The sequence below is a fragment of the Orbicella franksi genome, chromosome 9, assembly GCF_964199315.1.
Source record: "Orbicella franksi chromosome 9, jaOrbFran1.1, whole genome shotgun sequence".
Classification (NCBI taxonomy): Eukaryota; Metazoa; Cnidaria; class Anthozoa; order Scleractinia; family Merulinidae; genus Orbicella; species Orbicella franksi.
The window spans coordinates 13630348-13645564 of record NC_138153.1 but is presented as its reverse complement, the minus strand read 5'-3'; the positions used below and the strand labels follow the sequence as shown (position 1 = coordinate 13645564).

The following is a 15217-nucleotide window of genomic DNA, read 5'->3' as shown; positions in this document are numbered from 1 at the left end:
ACTAGAGACAGATGTATGTTTGGAGGTTTGCCCTTTTCTCTTCAGGTGTTTAGATGCTTCTTTTCGTCTTACCAGGTACAACTAAAGGAAATGGTCACTGAACTACCAGATGGACTGGAAACTAAACTAACCGAAGGAGGCTCAAATTTCAGTGTGGGTCAGCGGCAACTTGTATGCCTTGCACGCGCGGTCCTGAAGCATAACAAAATATTAATCATTGACGAAGCAACAGCAAATGTAGACCACAGGTATCTGTTAATGTTGTACGCGGGAATTTTGTTGCTAAGATGTTACTTAAGTATTTGTTCAGAGGCCCGTTTCTCGAAGGTCTCGAAAAGTTTTCGCACCCGGAAAGCCGCAGCAAAATCTCAAACCTTATGATTACAGAGCTGTTCATTTACATATTCTTAATATAGACAGAGGTTCCATTCCGTACAAGAGGTTTCAGACGTATACACCTCTCTGTTTTTAAATACCGATTAACTAAAAATGGCTTTGCGAGCCCGGAAAGTTTCCGGGGCTTTCGAGAAACAGGCCTCAGGTCAGTTTTCGCTTCTAACATTATTGATTTCATCAATGCCTAACTGAGTAGACCAACAAAATCAGGCGAACAACAGGCGAAAGAAAACCGAAGGGTACGATTATTACGAGACAATCTATTGGAAATCAGCGAATCGGATTGCATGACAAATAAATTCCATATTGCTGTACGTCTGTTCACAGAAATACTCACAAGTTCGTTCTGTTAGTGCCTGTTTTATGAAACACATTTCGGTGGGCAAACAGGAGTCAAACCAAACCTCGAGAACTCCAAACGTAGATCTAAAAACTTTGATGTTTTCAAAGAAATAAAATTAAATCTAGAATGCTTCAAGTGATACCATAGCCCCGATGAAAGTACAGAAATACTCACAAATCCGTTCTCGCGCTGATCAGAGTTTACTGAATTATCAAAAGCTGACCATATTCAAAATTGAAAACATTTCTCTTCTTCCCTCAGCACCGATGCCTTAATCCAAGAAACGATACGCAGTAAGTTTCAACGTTGCACAGTATTGACCATTGCTCACAGACTTAACACCATTATGGATTCTGACAGAGTGCTGGTGAGTTTCTCTCTCTTTGAATGCATTGTTTGTTATGTCCTCATACGGCGCAATTCCACCAAATGCATTATATTAAATTACATTGTGGCTGGCTTAACATTTTTTTGACAGGTGCACGTCGTCCATACATCTTCTCTTTCTTATCGTTTAGTCCAGGGTCTTAGCCGCCTTAAATAAGGGTCAAACCCCTATGTAGGTGGGGAAGGAATAGATATTCAAGAATAGAGACTTATTCATATAAACATTTTCCATCCTTGTGTTTTCTTTTACGGTATTTCTTTCTTTTACGTCCAATTATGAACCGTTGTTTTGTGTTCGCAGGTGCTAGACGAGGGAAGACTGGTTGAATTTGACGAACCCTATCTCCTGCTCAGAAACAAAGACAGTCTATTTTCAAAAATGGTGGAACATACCAGCAAACATTTGGCCACTAACTTATATGAGGAAGCTCGTCAAGCTTACTTTTCAAGGCATAAACTATCTGAAGACTGTGACTTGGATATGTTACCTTGCCATTCGCGAAGTCCGTTGCCGAGTGAACAACCGAATGATGGTGACTGGGAGACAATCTCACCAAGAATCAGAAGAGGTTCTTCCGAAGAAAGGGAGCGCTTGTTATATGAGTCGACCGTTTAATGATTTTTAAGAGGAACTTGTAGGGAAGAATTCTGGCAAATGGTTGGGATCATATAGACCGAGACCGGTCTACTAATTTTTTTTCTTTTTCTTGTATACGTTGTACAATGTTTTCTAACTTATCAGAAGTGAGGACTAATCAGGTTCAGAGCCTAAATCGGGAGTGTGGCTTCTCCCACGCGACTTTCCCGCGCTAGTGACTGGTTACAGCTGATTTTCTTGATCCGAGGACTTTCCCTGGTTAGAGTTAGAGGTTGCTTCGTAACCAGAGCTATTTATTTTGTTGTAAGTGACGTTACAGGAAATACCTTTCGAAGTCGAGTCTTTTATTGGCCTGGAAACATCTGTTATCGCAATAGGTAAGTTCATACTAGGGCCCAAGTAGGCCTTAAGTACGATAAAAACTCAAGTGAACTTGAGACTGGCGGTGCTAACTTTTAAAGATAAGCGTTCATACTAAATTGTAAAGTATGCTACTTGCGGAATCGCTTGTCAATCAAACTACGCGGTAAAACCCGCCAAAGCAAATGTAGTCAAGACACTCAAAGCTTCATTATGCCGCGACCTCGAAACGTTCGAATAGCGTCCCTTATTTTGATTTTTGCTTTCCTACTTTTGCGACAGCGGTCTTTCATGCTTCAACAAATGTATTGCTTCGCTTTAATGGAGGAAGCCTTTAGAATTAGCCGGCGAAACCGTCGGATGTTGCTTATTTATATGGCAGGGCACTCACAACAACAAAGACCACAACTGAAAAGAAGAGCTTGGGTTTGGCCTAGACCACAGAACTGGTTTCGCCTTCTTATAGCTAATCCAGCACTGCATTTTCTTTGGAAGGAACATTTTCGTATCACTCACGCAACATTTGAATACCTATGTGACCTAATAAGAGCAGATATACAAAAACAACACACGCGGATGCGAGTGCCAATTAGTGTAGAAGAAAGAGTTGGTTTAGCATTATGGCGACTTGCAACCGGCAACAGTTATAGAAGCTGTGGGTTACAATTTGGATACGGAAAGTCAACAGCGAAATGCATTTGTAGTGAATTCGAGCGCGCTCTTCTTCGTAGGAAGGATCAATTCATAAAATTTCCCTTGACAAGGCAGGAAATTACAGAAAAGGTTGACGAGTTCGAAGAGATGTATGGCATACCTCAAATTGTCGGAGCCATAGATGGTTGCCACATAGAGATAAATGCTCCACCACGAAATCACGAGGATTACTATAATCGTAAGCAGCATTATAGTGTGAACCTTCAAGCTATAGTTGATTCTAACCTGAAATTCATCCATGCTACCGTTGGTTATCCAGGCAGCATACACGATGCTCGCGTCCTTAGACTAAGTGGACTATACGATTTGGCACAAAATGAGCAAATTCTTACTGGCCCGACGAGGAATATAAATGGAGTAGAAATCGGCCCTCTTCTCGCTGGAGACAGTGCATATCCCCTTACCAGCTGGCTCATGAAACCTTACTCAGACAGGGGGCACTTAACTCCTGAACAAAAAAAATTCAACAAAAAATTCAGTGCCCTACGATGCGTAGTCGAGCGTGCATTTGGCATGTTAAAATCACGGTGGCGAATTGTTATGAAAAAAATTGAGCAGAAAACGACAACCCTTACGAAAACTGTTGTTGCGTCATGTGTTTTGCATAACATTTGCATTGAGAGAGGTGATCTATATGATGATGGCTGCGACTCCGATGATGACTCAGACGATGAAGATGAAGGCAGACTTCTATTTGAAACTGGCAACGATGTGAGAGATGCTTTAAAAGACTTTGTGCGGGATAACTTGTAACACTACATTTTCCAACTGCAGGTTTTACTTGTTAACGAATGCTATGTGTAGCACCAAAATGTCATATAAACATATAAACTTGCCGATACAGGCAACAACAAAACAGCAGAACAGTAACAAATATATATATAATTAGAATTAATACAACTGTCTCCTTTTTAGAACATCAAATATGTGCACTGATTTACTTTGACACCAAATCTTTGAAAATGTCCTTAAACCCTGCGAGAATTGCATTTGTTTGTTCCAACTGATTCCTCTGTGATTCCCGAAGCATTTCTGCGGAACGTTCAAATCGTATGTTATCTTGCTCTATGCTTCGTTCCATAAGTTGTAGAAAACTTGTCTGCCACTCAGACGTCGCTGTTTGCTCATCACGTCTCTTCTTTCCTTTGCTGCCAGATTTCGCTGGCTTATCAGTTGCCTTTCGTTTCACTCCTTCATTGGGCGTCGCAGTTTCGAATTCATTTTCCATGTTTTCTGTGTCGGCCACGCTTCCTTGTGGAGAGAGTGATGTGCTGCTGCCTTCTTCGAAGGCAAACGTGGAAGAGCCTTCGAGTGCCATTTTGGATGGGTCAACGCTATCGCGATGACCCATCATGTCGTCGAAAAAGTCGAAGTATGGAAACCCCTCTTTGATTTTCTTAAACTCCGCTTCGCCGGTCGACTGAGAGCGTTGCTTTAAAAGCTTATACTCGTACTCGAGATTTTGCTGGCGTTTCTTTACCTGCGGCAAAGTTCTTTCGCTCTCAGGACAGCTTTCCTTGTATGCGATAAAAATTTCATTCCATATCTTAATCCTTTCTTTGTTGGACGCACTGCGTAGCTTGCTGTACCGTGGCCCCCATACTTCCAGCATCTCACGAGTTTCGTCTTCTGTCCAGTCAGACGCCTTTAATTTGGTCTTCTTTTTGCCTTCGGAACTTGTTTTACTGACCCGGCTTGAGTTAGCGGATGAAGTCTCAGGCCCTGGTGATGGGGTTCGCGATACTAGGGAGCTGTTGTTGCTTTGTGGTGGACTGTCGCTCGGTTGAAATGCAGCAGGACGGTAAAAGGTCTGGCTGTGTGGTGGGAAATGAAAGAGTTGTCCACTGCGGAAAGGCGTTTGTGGCTGGTTAATCGTTACGGGTACTGCTCCGGCAAATCTTTGGTTTAAGTTGTTGCTATCGAACAGAAAGCATGCTTATGAAAACATGGCTATTAAGATTTTATTAAGAGTAAAACAGAACATTTGTTCAAAAGTCTTTAACTGGTTTAATAAATAAATGAAACTGCACTTACATGAGGCTTAAGTCCACGGAATCGTCGTCCTCTAATCGGTATTGTTGCTGAGCGAAGAAGCGAGGCCGGCTTGCGTTGTAATCCATGCTTTTTGCTTCGCCAAGGTTTGCGTGCACTAGCTTTTCCCGCCGTTTAGTTGATTGACGTGTTATCGCTTTCGCGTGTTTTGATAGTGCCTAAGAACGCATTCGAGAACAGCAAAACTAGACTTAAGAGCGCACTTCGGCTCCTTTGAAAGTACGCCGTTTCTAAGGTTACAAAGTAAGGTACTTGAACTAAAATAAACCCCGTTCACATTCCAAGTAGACCTTGGGCGTACTTAAGGCCTACTTACGTACGTAGTATGAACTCGCCTAATAGCAGAGTCATGTCTGATCAAAATTGTTTGTTAGAGTATATTTGTGTAGTTGCAGTAATGTTAAGTTGGTGTTCGATGTTATAGGGGCGAGGTCATGCTAGTGTTCGGTGATGTTTTGTGTCCTTGTTGTATATATGAGGTGCGAACTAGAAAATGTCGTAGTTTAAAGGGCGGAGTCATGCTAGTATTTGGTGATTGTCTTGCGTCTTAATGAGCTGCAAACAGGAACATGTCTTTGCACTGATGACATACCATCAACGCCTTAAGCGAAGTTTTAGACTTTGCTTCAGAAAAAATAAGCTGAACTTTTTTTTCTCTAGCCGGGCAGTTCAATCTCGGCAGTCCGTTCTCGTGCATGTTAGGCTTACTCGTATTCGATTTGTGCTTTCATTGCTAAGCGGTTTTATTCGATGTTACGAACGCAGTTGCGTTTTTTGTAAAAAGCCTCGTCGTATAGAGAAGGAATGGGGAAGACGATATCAGTTTTTGATTCGAGTCTCTTCTGAGGAAGGTTGCGCTGTTTTAACACCAAAAGAGCGAGAAAGCTGTTAATCAGTCTCAACTTGAACATGCATTCTCAAATTGATAGATTATTCTCTTACTTAAAAGCCCATTTACTTATAGGAAAAAAAATGCAATGTATTTATTTTAAACTATTTATATGATGAACCAGAAGAACACAATACTCGTACTTGTGACGTCCTTTTGAGGTTGGTCACGCTATTTAATCTAGGATTAGCTGAAGTTTGAATAGTTTAAAAGGCGATTTGAAATCTTGATGGTGTTTTGCTAACAGAAGCAAGGCTAACTAGTAATCCCGGATTACCTTCTACGTGTATCTGCTTGTGAGCAAGTGGGTGTTGTTTTAATTCAGGTAAATGATGAATACTGCAAGTTATTAATATTTAGACATTAGTAACAACTAATAATAAAATCACAGTTGGTAATTTCTTTCATCGTGGTGTAATGTTGGGTGGGCGAGCATGCGAACCTGCCGTGAAGTAATTTTCGCACGCTTTCGATGACTTTATCTTCCTCTCTCACTTGAGACTGGTTTCCGTTGAACCTTTGAAAGGTATCTGCCTGTTTTTATTTGGATTGTGCACCTCTTCTGAGTTAATTCTGAAATTGGTTAACATCAAAATAAAATGCATGTAATGAACTCCGACAAAATGTGTCATTTTCTCAGCCCATCAGTCAAAGTAAACTGACAAATCGTTACTTCGCTTTTGTCAAGTCCCCGCTCGGTTTCAGGATCAAACGACGCTGTTCAAAATAATTTCGAAAATAAGCTAAATGAATTAATTATTTAAATGTGTCTTTCACATTCCGATATCGATCTTCTGTATTGTATTACGTCCAAGGACAATTCAGTGGCAATTCTTACGTTTCCAATAAACAGTAGACTGCAAAACAGTCGGTTTCGGACGTTTTCGGACGGCGCAAAGCGCCGTAAGCGCGATCCTCGCGTGTGAAGCCGCGAGCCTCACACGCCCGTTGGGGGTTTGAGGTGAGAAAAGCGTCTCTCCCCATTCTCCCTCGCCGTTTTTACACTCGCTCAAGACCTTTCGTTCGAATATTGACCGTCTCTCGCGTTCGCAAAAAATTACGACTGTTTTGCAGTCTAATTAAACAGAGAAGCGTCTCAAAACATGGACTACGAACGCGTTTACACATGTACGGATTAGCCTGTAAGCAGGCTTTCCAGCGAGGTGTATGGGTAAACGCTGGGGTTGAATGATTTTGAAATTTGAATGAGATTGATCTAAAGGGATTCCATAACACAGCGGGGCCAAGAAGTCAAAGACGTTTTCAAGACTGGCATGAAGAAGAGAAAGATCAACATCTCTGCTTGGTGTTGTAACAGTATTTTCGGAATGATTGACGCTCCTTTTAACTGATTTACTTGTTTCCACTTCGTCGTAAACTAACAATACCTTAAGCTGGAAATATGTCAGGAGAAATGTTTATTAAGAATAGAGCTTTCGTCCACATCTGTCGGCTTGTTCACTTTGCTCAGTGGATTCGCGGAATAACCTCGGGGCCAGTTTTCCACCGTATTCATCTTGCAAGGTGACGGTTCCATACGAATGCCACTTTCCATCTAACCCATATGCGTTGACGAACGACTTAGAGTTTCAGATATAAATAACCTCTCTTACACCTCTATCCTGAAGGAGAGAAAATTATTTGGTAACGTGAGCATGGCAGCCGTCACACCAAAACTCTGTGTAGTTTCAAGAAATACGGGGTTCTGCTTCCCAAAACTAAACTTACTTCACTGTCTATTTGCGATAATATTGTATTAGACTACGAGTGGTCTCTCTGTTTCAACGCGGCTATTTATTTTTTTCCTCTCGCGGTTTTCTTTTACGTCACGCACGACGGACTAAGCGAAAGAGGGACTATAATGTTGGTTATACTATTTAGAAAAGTAAGAATACATATGAATATACAAATCTGAGAAACAGTGCTAAAGAAAGTAGAGTGGACAGGCCACGCCCAACTCTCAAGTAAACGGCATATTGCAGGGCTTCGTAATGTTTAAGCCAAAGCGAGCCTTTAAAAGCACCAATAGGCAGGAGCTATTCCATACAGCTAATGGTAGTGTATTGTAAAACGCTACCAAAACATGTCTTTTCCATCTTCGTCTCCAAACAGCCATTACAGCCATGTTCTGGTAACGAGTCTCGATAGCAAGAGACATGCTAGTGAAAAACCACTCGATCACCAGCTGAACTGAAGTGTGAACAGCAAAAGGCTGAAGCAACTCTAAAAGGGAGCTGTTTTCCGAGTAGACTAGTTGATACAAGTATATGAAGCCATTAACAGACACTATAGCAGTAGACTCGGACAACATGCTCATGATAGCGATATCAGCCATTAGTCTTTCTCGTCGAGGAGTACGAAAATTTCCCCAAGGAGCTGACCTTCTCTTGCACACCACATGACAAATATGATCAATCACAACCATGGCACTTCGCTCCACGACTTCGGCCGCGCCGTGAATTATACCAAGAATAGCAATGGATTTCAAACTGTCAAGATCAGCTTGCAAAATTCGAAAAATAATCGCAGTCCCATAATAGCAAGGTGCTAAAAGCACATACGAATATCCCGGATGGGTAATATTCCACAACCGCTGAGCACTAATTCTTGATGCTATTTTTAAAGCGAGCCCAGAAAGAGGAGCGAACAGAGCAATGGCTAGTCTTCCTTTGTTGTTTTGTTTGAGATACGCTGCATACAGCTAATCGGATATTAAAACACTAGTAATCATCATCAGAGAGGTCGGTGCCGTCATTTTACACATGAAAGTTAGGCGTTGCTTTCTTGATCGCACGCACAAGAGCCTTACGACAAGGAAGAGCTGTAAACAGATGCTGGTTAGAAAAAAAATATAAATTGGGATTTGGTATATAACAGGCGCCAAGTAATAGGGCATCTCCATAACTTGCAAGACAACACGGTAAAGTGTGTCCAAACAATACATTAATAAGGAAACTAATATCAGTTTTTTCTTCAGTCCTTTTAGCTGATAGGAGCGGAAACTAAATGACAGATTGACAAAGGGCCAGATGTAGTAGAAAACGACCGAAATCGCATCAGAAATTGTTCTCGTCCATTGGACAAGGACTGGGATTAGTTTTAAAACAGAGGTAAACAATCAGCAGGAAAAATATACCAATGATTATAGTAGCTAGAAAAGTGATCAAAGCTCCAATGTACAAGGATTTACAAACTGTTTGCAAAAAAGACGGTCGAAGCCGCTTCCAGGCCATGGCGCTATCCTCATCTTCCTGGTCTGCTACTGTTTCTTCATTTTCCACTGGAGAGCAGGCGTTTAAAAGCCTTGGAATTATCCTTCTCGACGCTAAAAAGGCCGAACTTGTGACTTCTTTGTCACTGTACTCTTGGTAAATGAGCTCATCGACAGGAAGATAATACCACTCTCGACCAGTGCTTTGCAGGGGATCGTAACCAAATGACTCCATCGTGAATTCAGGTTCTTCTGGATTGTAATGCTCTGTTACGCCACGCGTAAAGCGGAACACGATTTGACCAAACACTTCCAACAGGGTACTGCTACTCATTTTACGTCGATGAAAGATTGTATGGAAACAAGAAAATCTACCTGCAGTATATAACGCAAACTATCTCGAGATCACGATATTCATTTACAAAATGGACCGCCTCCCTGTTCATCTACAGAGTGGCAAGTGCACCTCTTTCTCGTCCAATTGTGAAATGGTTAAATATATTGCCGTTTGTGATGGCGGAACTGAAATGCGGCTCAGAATTAATACAGTGTTGAAGGATGGGGCAACGACCTTTCTGTTTCTAGTGACAAATTCCCTTCAGTTTCTTTGAAAAATTTTGCTTCAATTTCCGTTAGCTGTCAACTGATCAGAAGCACCATCCCGGCATTAGTTCGTGGGTGATCGTGAAAACTTCAAAAAGAAAATAAATGAATAAATAAATAAATAAATAAATTTTTTCTCCGATTTCTCAAATTTTGAACATAAACTATGTTGTCATTAATTAAATCTTAAACCTCAGTGCTAGATAACTAATTAACGTTTTCACCGCCAAGAAAACACAAGGAAATAAAGGAGAGCATGCTAACCAAAAAGAGCTGTTTTTAAAATAGCTCTTTATTGGTGTAATAGCGGAGAATTCCAAAAGCGGCCCTTGTTTCTATCAGCATTAGCAGCCTTTGGACCTCAATATATTCGGGGGTTGTTACTTTCCGAGAGCCAAAAACGTTAAATCAAGTTGGTGCGACTGAGCTCTTTTTTCGACTTAAAGACGGGGTGATAAAATTTTTCGTTCCAGTTTAAATTTGTGTTGCTGACACATGAACGTGTTGTAAGTGGTTAGTCAGATACCGTAAGCTGTTTCTTTTTTATGACGCTCTTGTACGCATCAATATCTCAGTGCGCTGCCCGAGTTTCAATTTTAATATGAAGAAACGTTCTTTTGAACTACGCTCCTGTTGAAAATGATGATTGATTTTATTTGAAGAAACGTTCCTGTTAGTGCGTTTCCTGTCACTTGATGAATATTTTACGGCTTTTGTTTTTATACGGCGCAACATGAACTGATGAAACACGAATTGACATTTCGTTGCATAAGCGATACCTTCACTCGTTGTTGACTGGCTGACTGCCTTAATTAATTTTCAATATACGCACGTAACTTTCACTTGACTATTGACCGGAAAAACAAATATGCTATCGATTGAACCTTGGTTTGGCTATTTTCGGGGTTGAGTAGGGTGGGGTTGTTCGCTACCTCGGAATTTTACAGTATATCTATTTATATAGATATTGGTGAAATAACTGGATCTTTTGTCATGATAACGGAGATGTATATTTTTTCTTTCAACATATTTAAATTGAATTTCACTTTTTCCAACACGGAAAAATAACATTTTTTTTAAAAAGCAAACGTTTTTTTTTATCTTTGCGTGTTGTCAAAATGGTTTTCGTATTAATTTAAACATTTGCTGCGATTACAGTACTCATCTCGTATAAGGTGACCACCGTTTTACGGTGCTTTTTAAAATGAATAAAATACTGATATGTCTTAGATTTGCACGTTTCATCAATATCCATACAATTACCAGAAAATTTCATGGCCGCTTGGGGAATACCGTGCTGATGGGCACGTTTTCTCTCACAAGTAAGAGATACCATCAGTATTCGAAGCTAGGATAAAATTCGTATCCCCCCGCGCTCATGTAATATTCTATATTTATATGTGTGGGTGTAACTATTTCTGGATGATCTAAATTTCATTGTAAGTCAGACTAAACCGCAGGATAAAATCAACTTCCTTAGAAATATTGCTTGCAGTCGTCCGTTGTCTCTACAGCCTTTAGCTGAACGACCTTGTGCTTTCATTTCGATTTTAACTGAGTGGATCCGGCTCTTTCTGAAAAGGGTTTTGTTTTTTGACGATGAAGAATGAAAAATACGGACGAAAGTTGAAGACTATCCGACTGAAACATAAAAAGGCAATATAACAGACAAAGCATACGAAAATTAATTGAAACCTTTCTGCAAATTGAGCCAGATTGTATTTTGAGACTTCTTCCAAATTCCTCAAAAATAAATTTAACAAGTCGAATGTGGTTTAGCGTGGTCTGTAATCTTATCGACAACGTTATGCGTCATCACAGTGGTCAGAGTGTTGTGGACTCACGAGGCGCAGCGGAGTGAGTCCACACAGACAAATTTTGACAACTGTGACGACGGGTATCCTTGTCGAAAGGAGTACAGACTACGCTAAACCACACTTCGATTTGTTTTTTACCACAATATCAACGTCAAAGAAAATGTTTTCTCTTTTTTTTGCAGAGCGCGAGCTGAAAAAGGCGTTGCATGAGGCATTGACGTGAGCAGCGCGGTCTGGTCTCCTAGCAACAGCGGTAAATTAGCCAATCAGATTGAGAGATTAGTAGCAATTGTGGTAAAAAATAAATAAATAAAACAATAATAATAAACACATTTTGATTAAAAATATAAAACAAACAGCGGCGATAAACATTTTAAAAAGTTCATAAAATGCATGTTTTTAAAATGTTTATGACCGCTGTCTGTTTTATATTTTTAATCAAGCTACGATGGCCGAGAAACAGTTTGGTCCCTAGACAGTCAAACTAGTATTTGATTCCACTTTTTCAGCCTGATGCTTAAAAGATGCCTGTCGCGAAAATTCTTGCCATTTGAAGAAGAAGGACACTTATAGTATGTTCCTCGGTGCGTTGACGCAAATGTCGGCTTGTGAATCCAACATAACCTGCATTGCACAGGTCACATTCAAATTTAGAGTTAGCAAACAGTGGTTGGCTTTGCGTCAGGCACTGACGTAAAATCCTTTTCCAGCGATTTTGTGAACGACAAAGACGAAATCAGTGAACACATGAAACTTTTACACTCAAATTTTTGAGTTGATCTCGGAGAATATAAGCTGAGACTTTCCTTTAAAGGGGAAAAACATGAAAAACGCGAACGGGACCTGCTCAACTATGATATGGGTTTTTAAGGCAATAAGGCAATAAAGCGGGTAATGGAGGAAGTAACTATTTATGCGGGTATTGAAGTCAAGAAAACGGGATTTCAAGCGTCCTTCTGAAGCCCCGTCCATATTACGCCGGAGCTCACAAATTTTAGATTTGTGACTGAGCACAACTCAAGCAGGGGAATATCGGGATTATCGCGTAACGTCATCGTTTCCGAATAGCTTCGTTTTCATAATGTTTATATAGTCCATGGGCCAGGGCAGGTTCTCGGTACCACTCGGTGGGAGAAAATGTGAGTGATATCTGATGAAAGCTTGTATGAAGGACTTCTCAAATTTACTTGATGGCAATCGTGAAAGAGTAGCTTTCAGTATTTTTTGCGTACTTCTTTTTTTCAAAAATAAAACTGCGACATGGAAACGAGGCTCACATTAAAACAGTTATTTTAAATGCGTTCTTTAATTACAATATTAATAAATTACTACATTGTACAGTAACAACTTTTTTTAACATTTTAGGTTAAAAACTAAAATTTATAAGTTGATTTGAAAAAGAAAAACTTAAATAAAACCATGCAGCTCAAACTCGAAAAGCATCATGGGTAACGTCTGAGATGACGGCTCGCTGCATAGTAAATACTGCAAAGTTCTTGCCAAATTTTCGCAGTTTGGACGCTTTTTATCAAGTAATATAGAGAAACAGGGAACACTTAGTATTTTTATGCTCACTGAACAAAATACTTACAAACATTCAAGAGTCTGTTCGACTCAAGGAAACTTGACTGCTATGTACAGTTTCATTTGTTGTTTTATTCCTATAGACCAAACTAAACGACCTGCTTTTAAAACGTGTATTATTCACTGCTCATATGATAAAAGTCGGCTAATTAGCCCTATTTTAAAAAAAAGATCTCGACTCTTTGAAATATTTATTGAAGGCGACTACAATTAAAAGTCATGGGCCATTGCTTTATTCATTGGCAGAGAATACCAAGGAAGGAGAAATTCCCCAAGTCATATATCACAGGAAATGCCGTAGTCTTTTTAGCATGAAGCGCGATTAGCTAGAGAACATTTTTCAAACAACGGCCGCGAAACAGATTTCGATGTTTAATTTGGAAAGTGAAGGGCAAAGATCTCGTCGGCAAGAGCCAAGCACGAGCAGAACTTGCTCGAAAATGCACACTTTTTGCGAAAATAAGACGGCATGTACAAGAACACGCGATCCCTTTGACTCAGTAGGTTGACTTGTATTTAGATGCTTTAGAAAAGCTGCTATTGCTGCGAGTGATAGCACGCTTATTGGCCTTGCCTGTAGTGATTTGGTAGCAGCTGAAGCGTCTTACCATGGTCGTTTTTTCTTCAGATTGTACCTGACCAGATAAAGAGAGTAAGTACACTGACTTGGAAAGCAATGAACCGGACTCGGATGAAAACCAATTTTTTTGATATCGAGTCGCAAGCTTATGACAAACTGTTTGAGTTTATTTGATCAGATTTATTAAATCCCAGGCTTATTTAGATGGTTGGTCTGAGAGAGAACCAGGAATCTCCATGCGATCAATGGGCGCTACTGAAATATCCGAATCAACGAAAAAGACATTTCTGAAGAAAGTTAGAAAACGATTTCGGCGACTTGTTACAATTTGAAGATCTCCCGAACAATAATAAAGTTTTTGCTCTTTCAAAAAAATTTTTCAAATGCTCAACTGGCCAGAGAGATAGCAACTTTATCTCAGCAATTCGACAACAGAGCTGACTCCATGTAAAGTCAAGGAAAATAGTAAGTTGGACTGTACATCTGTAATGTAGTTCTTTCAAATAATACTGAAATGGCAATCAATCTCCCAGCAGAACTAGATGCCTTTCTCTATACTGTTCTAACTAGCAACTCAGAAATCCCAACGGAATATCCTCATCGCCACCGGTGCCTTGTTGGCAACTCTTTTGGGCAAGACATTATATACGGGATAACTGGAGGAAAACCTTCCAAGCAAATGCTGTTACCATACACAGTAAAAACTTTGCGAACCGCAATGTTGAGCTTACACAGATGTTAAGCCGATGTGGGCATAGGATTGCCTATACGCAAATTGAGGAAATAAAGACAGCCGGCTTTGCCTACAAAAAATGGCCTTGACGCCTGATAATGATGTCCCTCTGCCGAAACATATTCAGGCAACGCTTGCGTGGGATAATATTGATAGAATAGAAGAGACGCTTTATGGCGCAGGAACATCTCATCGAGTAAATGTCATTGCTGTCTAAGTCAGGCATTTTGGTCCCGGAACCTCCTTCCGCCCCCTGGAACTGAGCAAGCTAGGACAAGGAAAAGAAACATTGATCCTCCGGTAATCTCGCTTGTACGTGATATAACGCTGGTGATCGCACGACACGAAGAAGACATGAAATTGATGATGTCCATGCTCGAAGGAAGCTGGATCAATCCCTTTATGGGAGAAAGGCAAGACCTAGTTTGTCTATCTACCGGCAGCCTCGCAACTCCTGAGATAGAGAATGATCTCCATGCTTCCGGCAGAGGCTTTCGGACAGACGGCTTATCAGACATTTTGTCATGACAGACTTGAGTCTGACCAACGTAAGGTGAAATTCTGCGACAAAATTACGAACCTCAAAACTTAAACAAGAAGATGAAAGGACAAATAGGGTCAAGCAAGGAAGTAATCATTAAAGCGGATCGTGCGCAGTTTGCTCAAATGATCATTGCTGCTGAGAACAGAACGTTGGAGATGAATGATGTACTGAATCACCCTCTCGGACCTCGCCCATGGGCCCTTGATACGGCTAATGGATTGTTGAGGAGAACCACCAAATCATGACTTGCTAAGGAGCCAGCCAGAAGAATATGACAGCAGCAGATATGATTCCTCAGCCGTGCGGGCGAATTTTTGACGGAGTAGTAATGGTCCAGAAGATAAGAAGGGACCAGAAAACATTTGTTGAATTGGCTGACATTATGATGTCCATGGTTTTGCATGAA

General features: G+C 40.6%; 2 protein-coding genes and 1 pseudogene across 4 annotated transcripts in view; 1 reads left to right on the top strand and 2 right to left on the bottom strand.

The window, feature by feature from the left end:
- The window catches only part of LOC145498036 (ATP-binding cassette sub-family C member 4-like), a 41922-nt gene extending 35776 nt beyond the window's left edge, over positions 1 to 6146 (top strand). For all 3 annotated transcript variants that reach the window (XM_081477907.1, XM_081477905.1, XM_081477906.1), the window contains 4 exons: positions 76 to 248; positions 1001 to 1106; positions 1428 to 2101; positions 5193 to 6146. In XM_081477907.1, the coding sequence (XP_081334033.1) occupies positions 76 to 248; positions 1001 to 1106; positions 1428 to 1742 (594 nt within the window). In that variant the 3' untranslated portion in view covers positions 1743 to 2101; positions 5193 to 6146. The remainder of the gene's footprint in view (positions 1 to 75; positions 249 to 1000; positions 1107 to 1427; positions 2102 to 5192) is intronic.
- Positions 3736 to 5187, bottom strand: LOC145497359 (uncharacterized). Its single transcript, XM_081477178.1, has 2 exons — positions 4833 to 5187; positions 3736 to 4714 (listed from the first exon to the last, which is right to left on the bottom strand). The coding sequence occupies exons 1-2, from the start codon at positions 4916 to 4918 to the stop codon at positions 3736 to 3738; spliced, it is 1065 nt and encodes a 354-aa protein (XP_081333304.1). The 5' UTR covers positions 4919 to 5187.
- A 1470-nt stretch (positions 6147 to 7616) lies between the features above and the next one.
- LOC145498051 (uncharacterized) lies at positions 7617 to 9639 on the bottom strand (annotated as a pseudogene).
- Positions 9640 to 15217: the final 5578 nt, after the last annotated feature.

Coding starts and splice junctions, on each gene's coding strand:
- LOC145497359 (XM_081477178.1), bottom strand. CDS start 4,918: ATGGATTACAACGCAAGCCGGCCTCGCTTCTTCGCTCAGCAACAATAC. Junction 4,715..4,832: donor TCCGTGGACTTAAGCCTCAT/GTAAGTGCAGTT, acceptor TCTGTTCGATAG/CAACAACTTAAACCAAAGAT.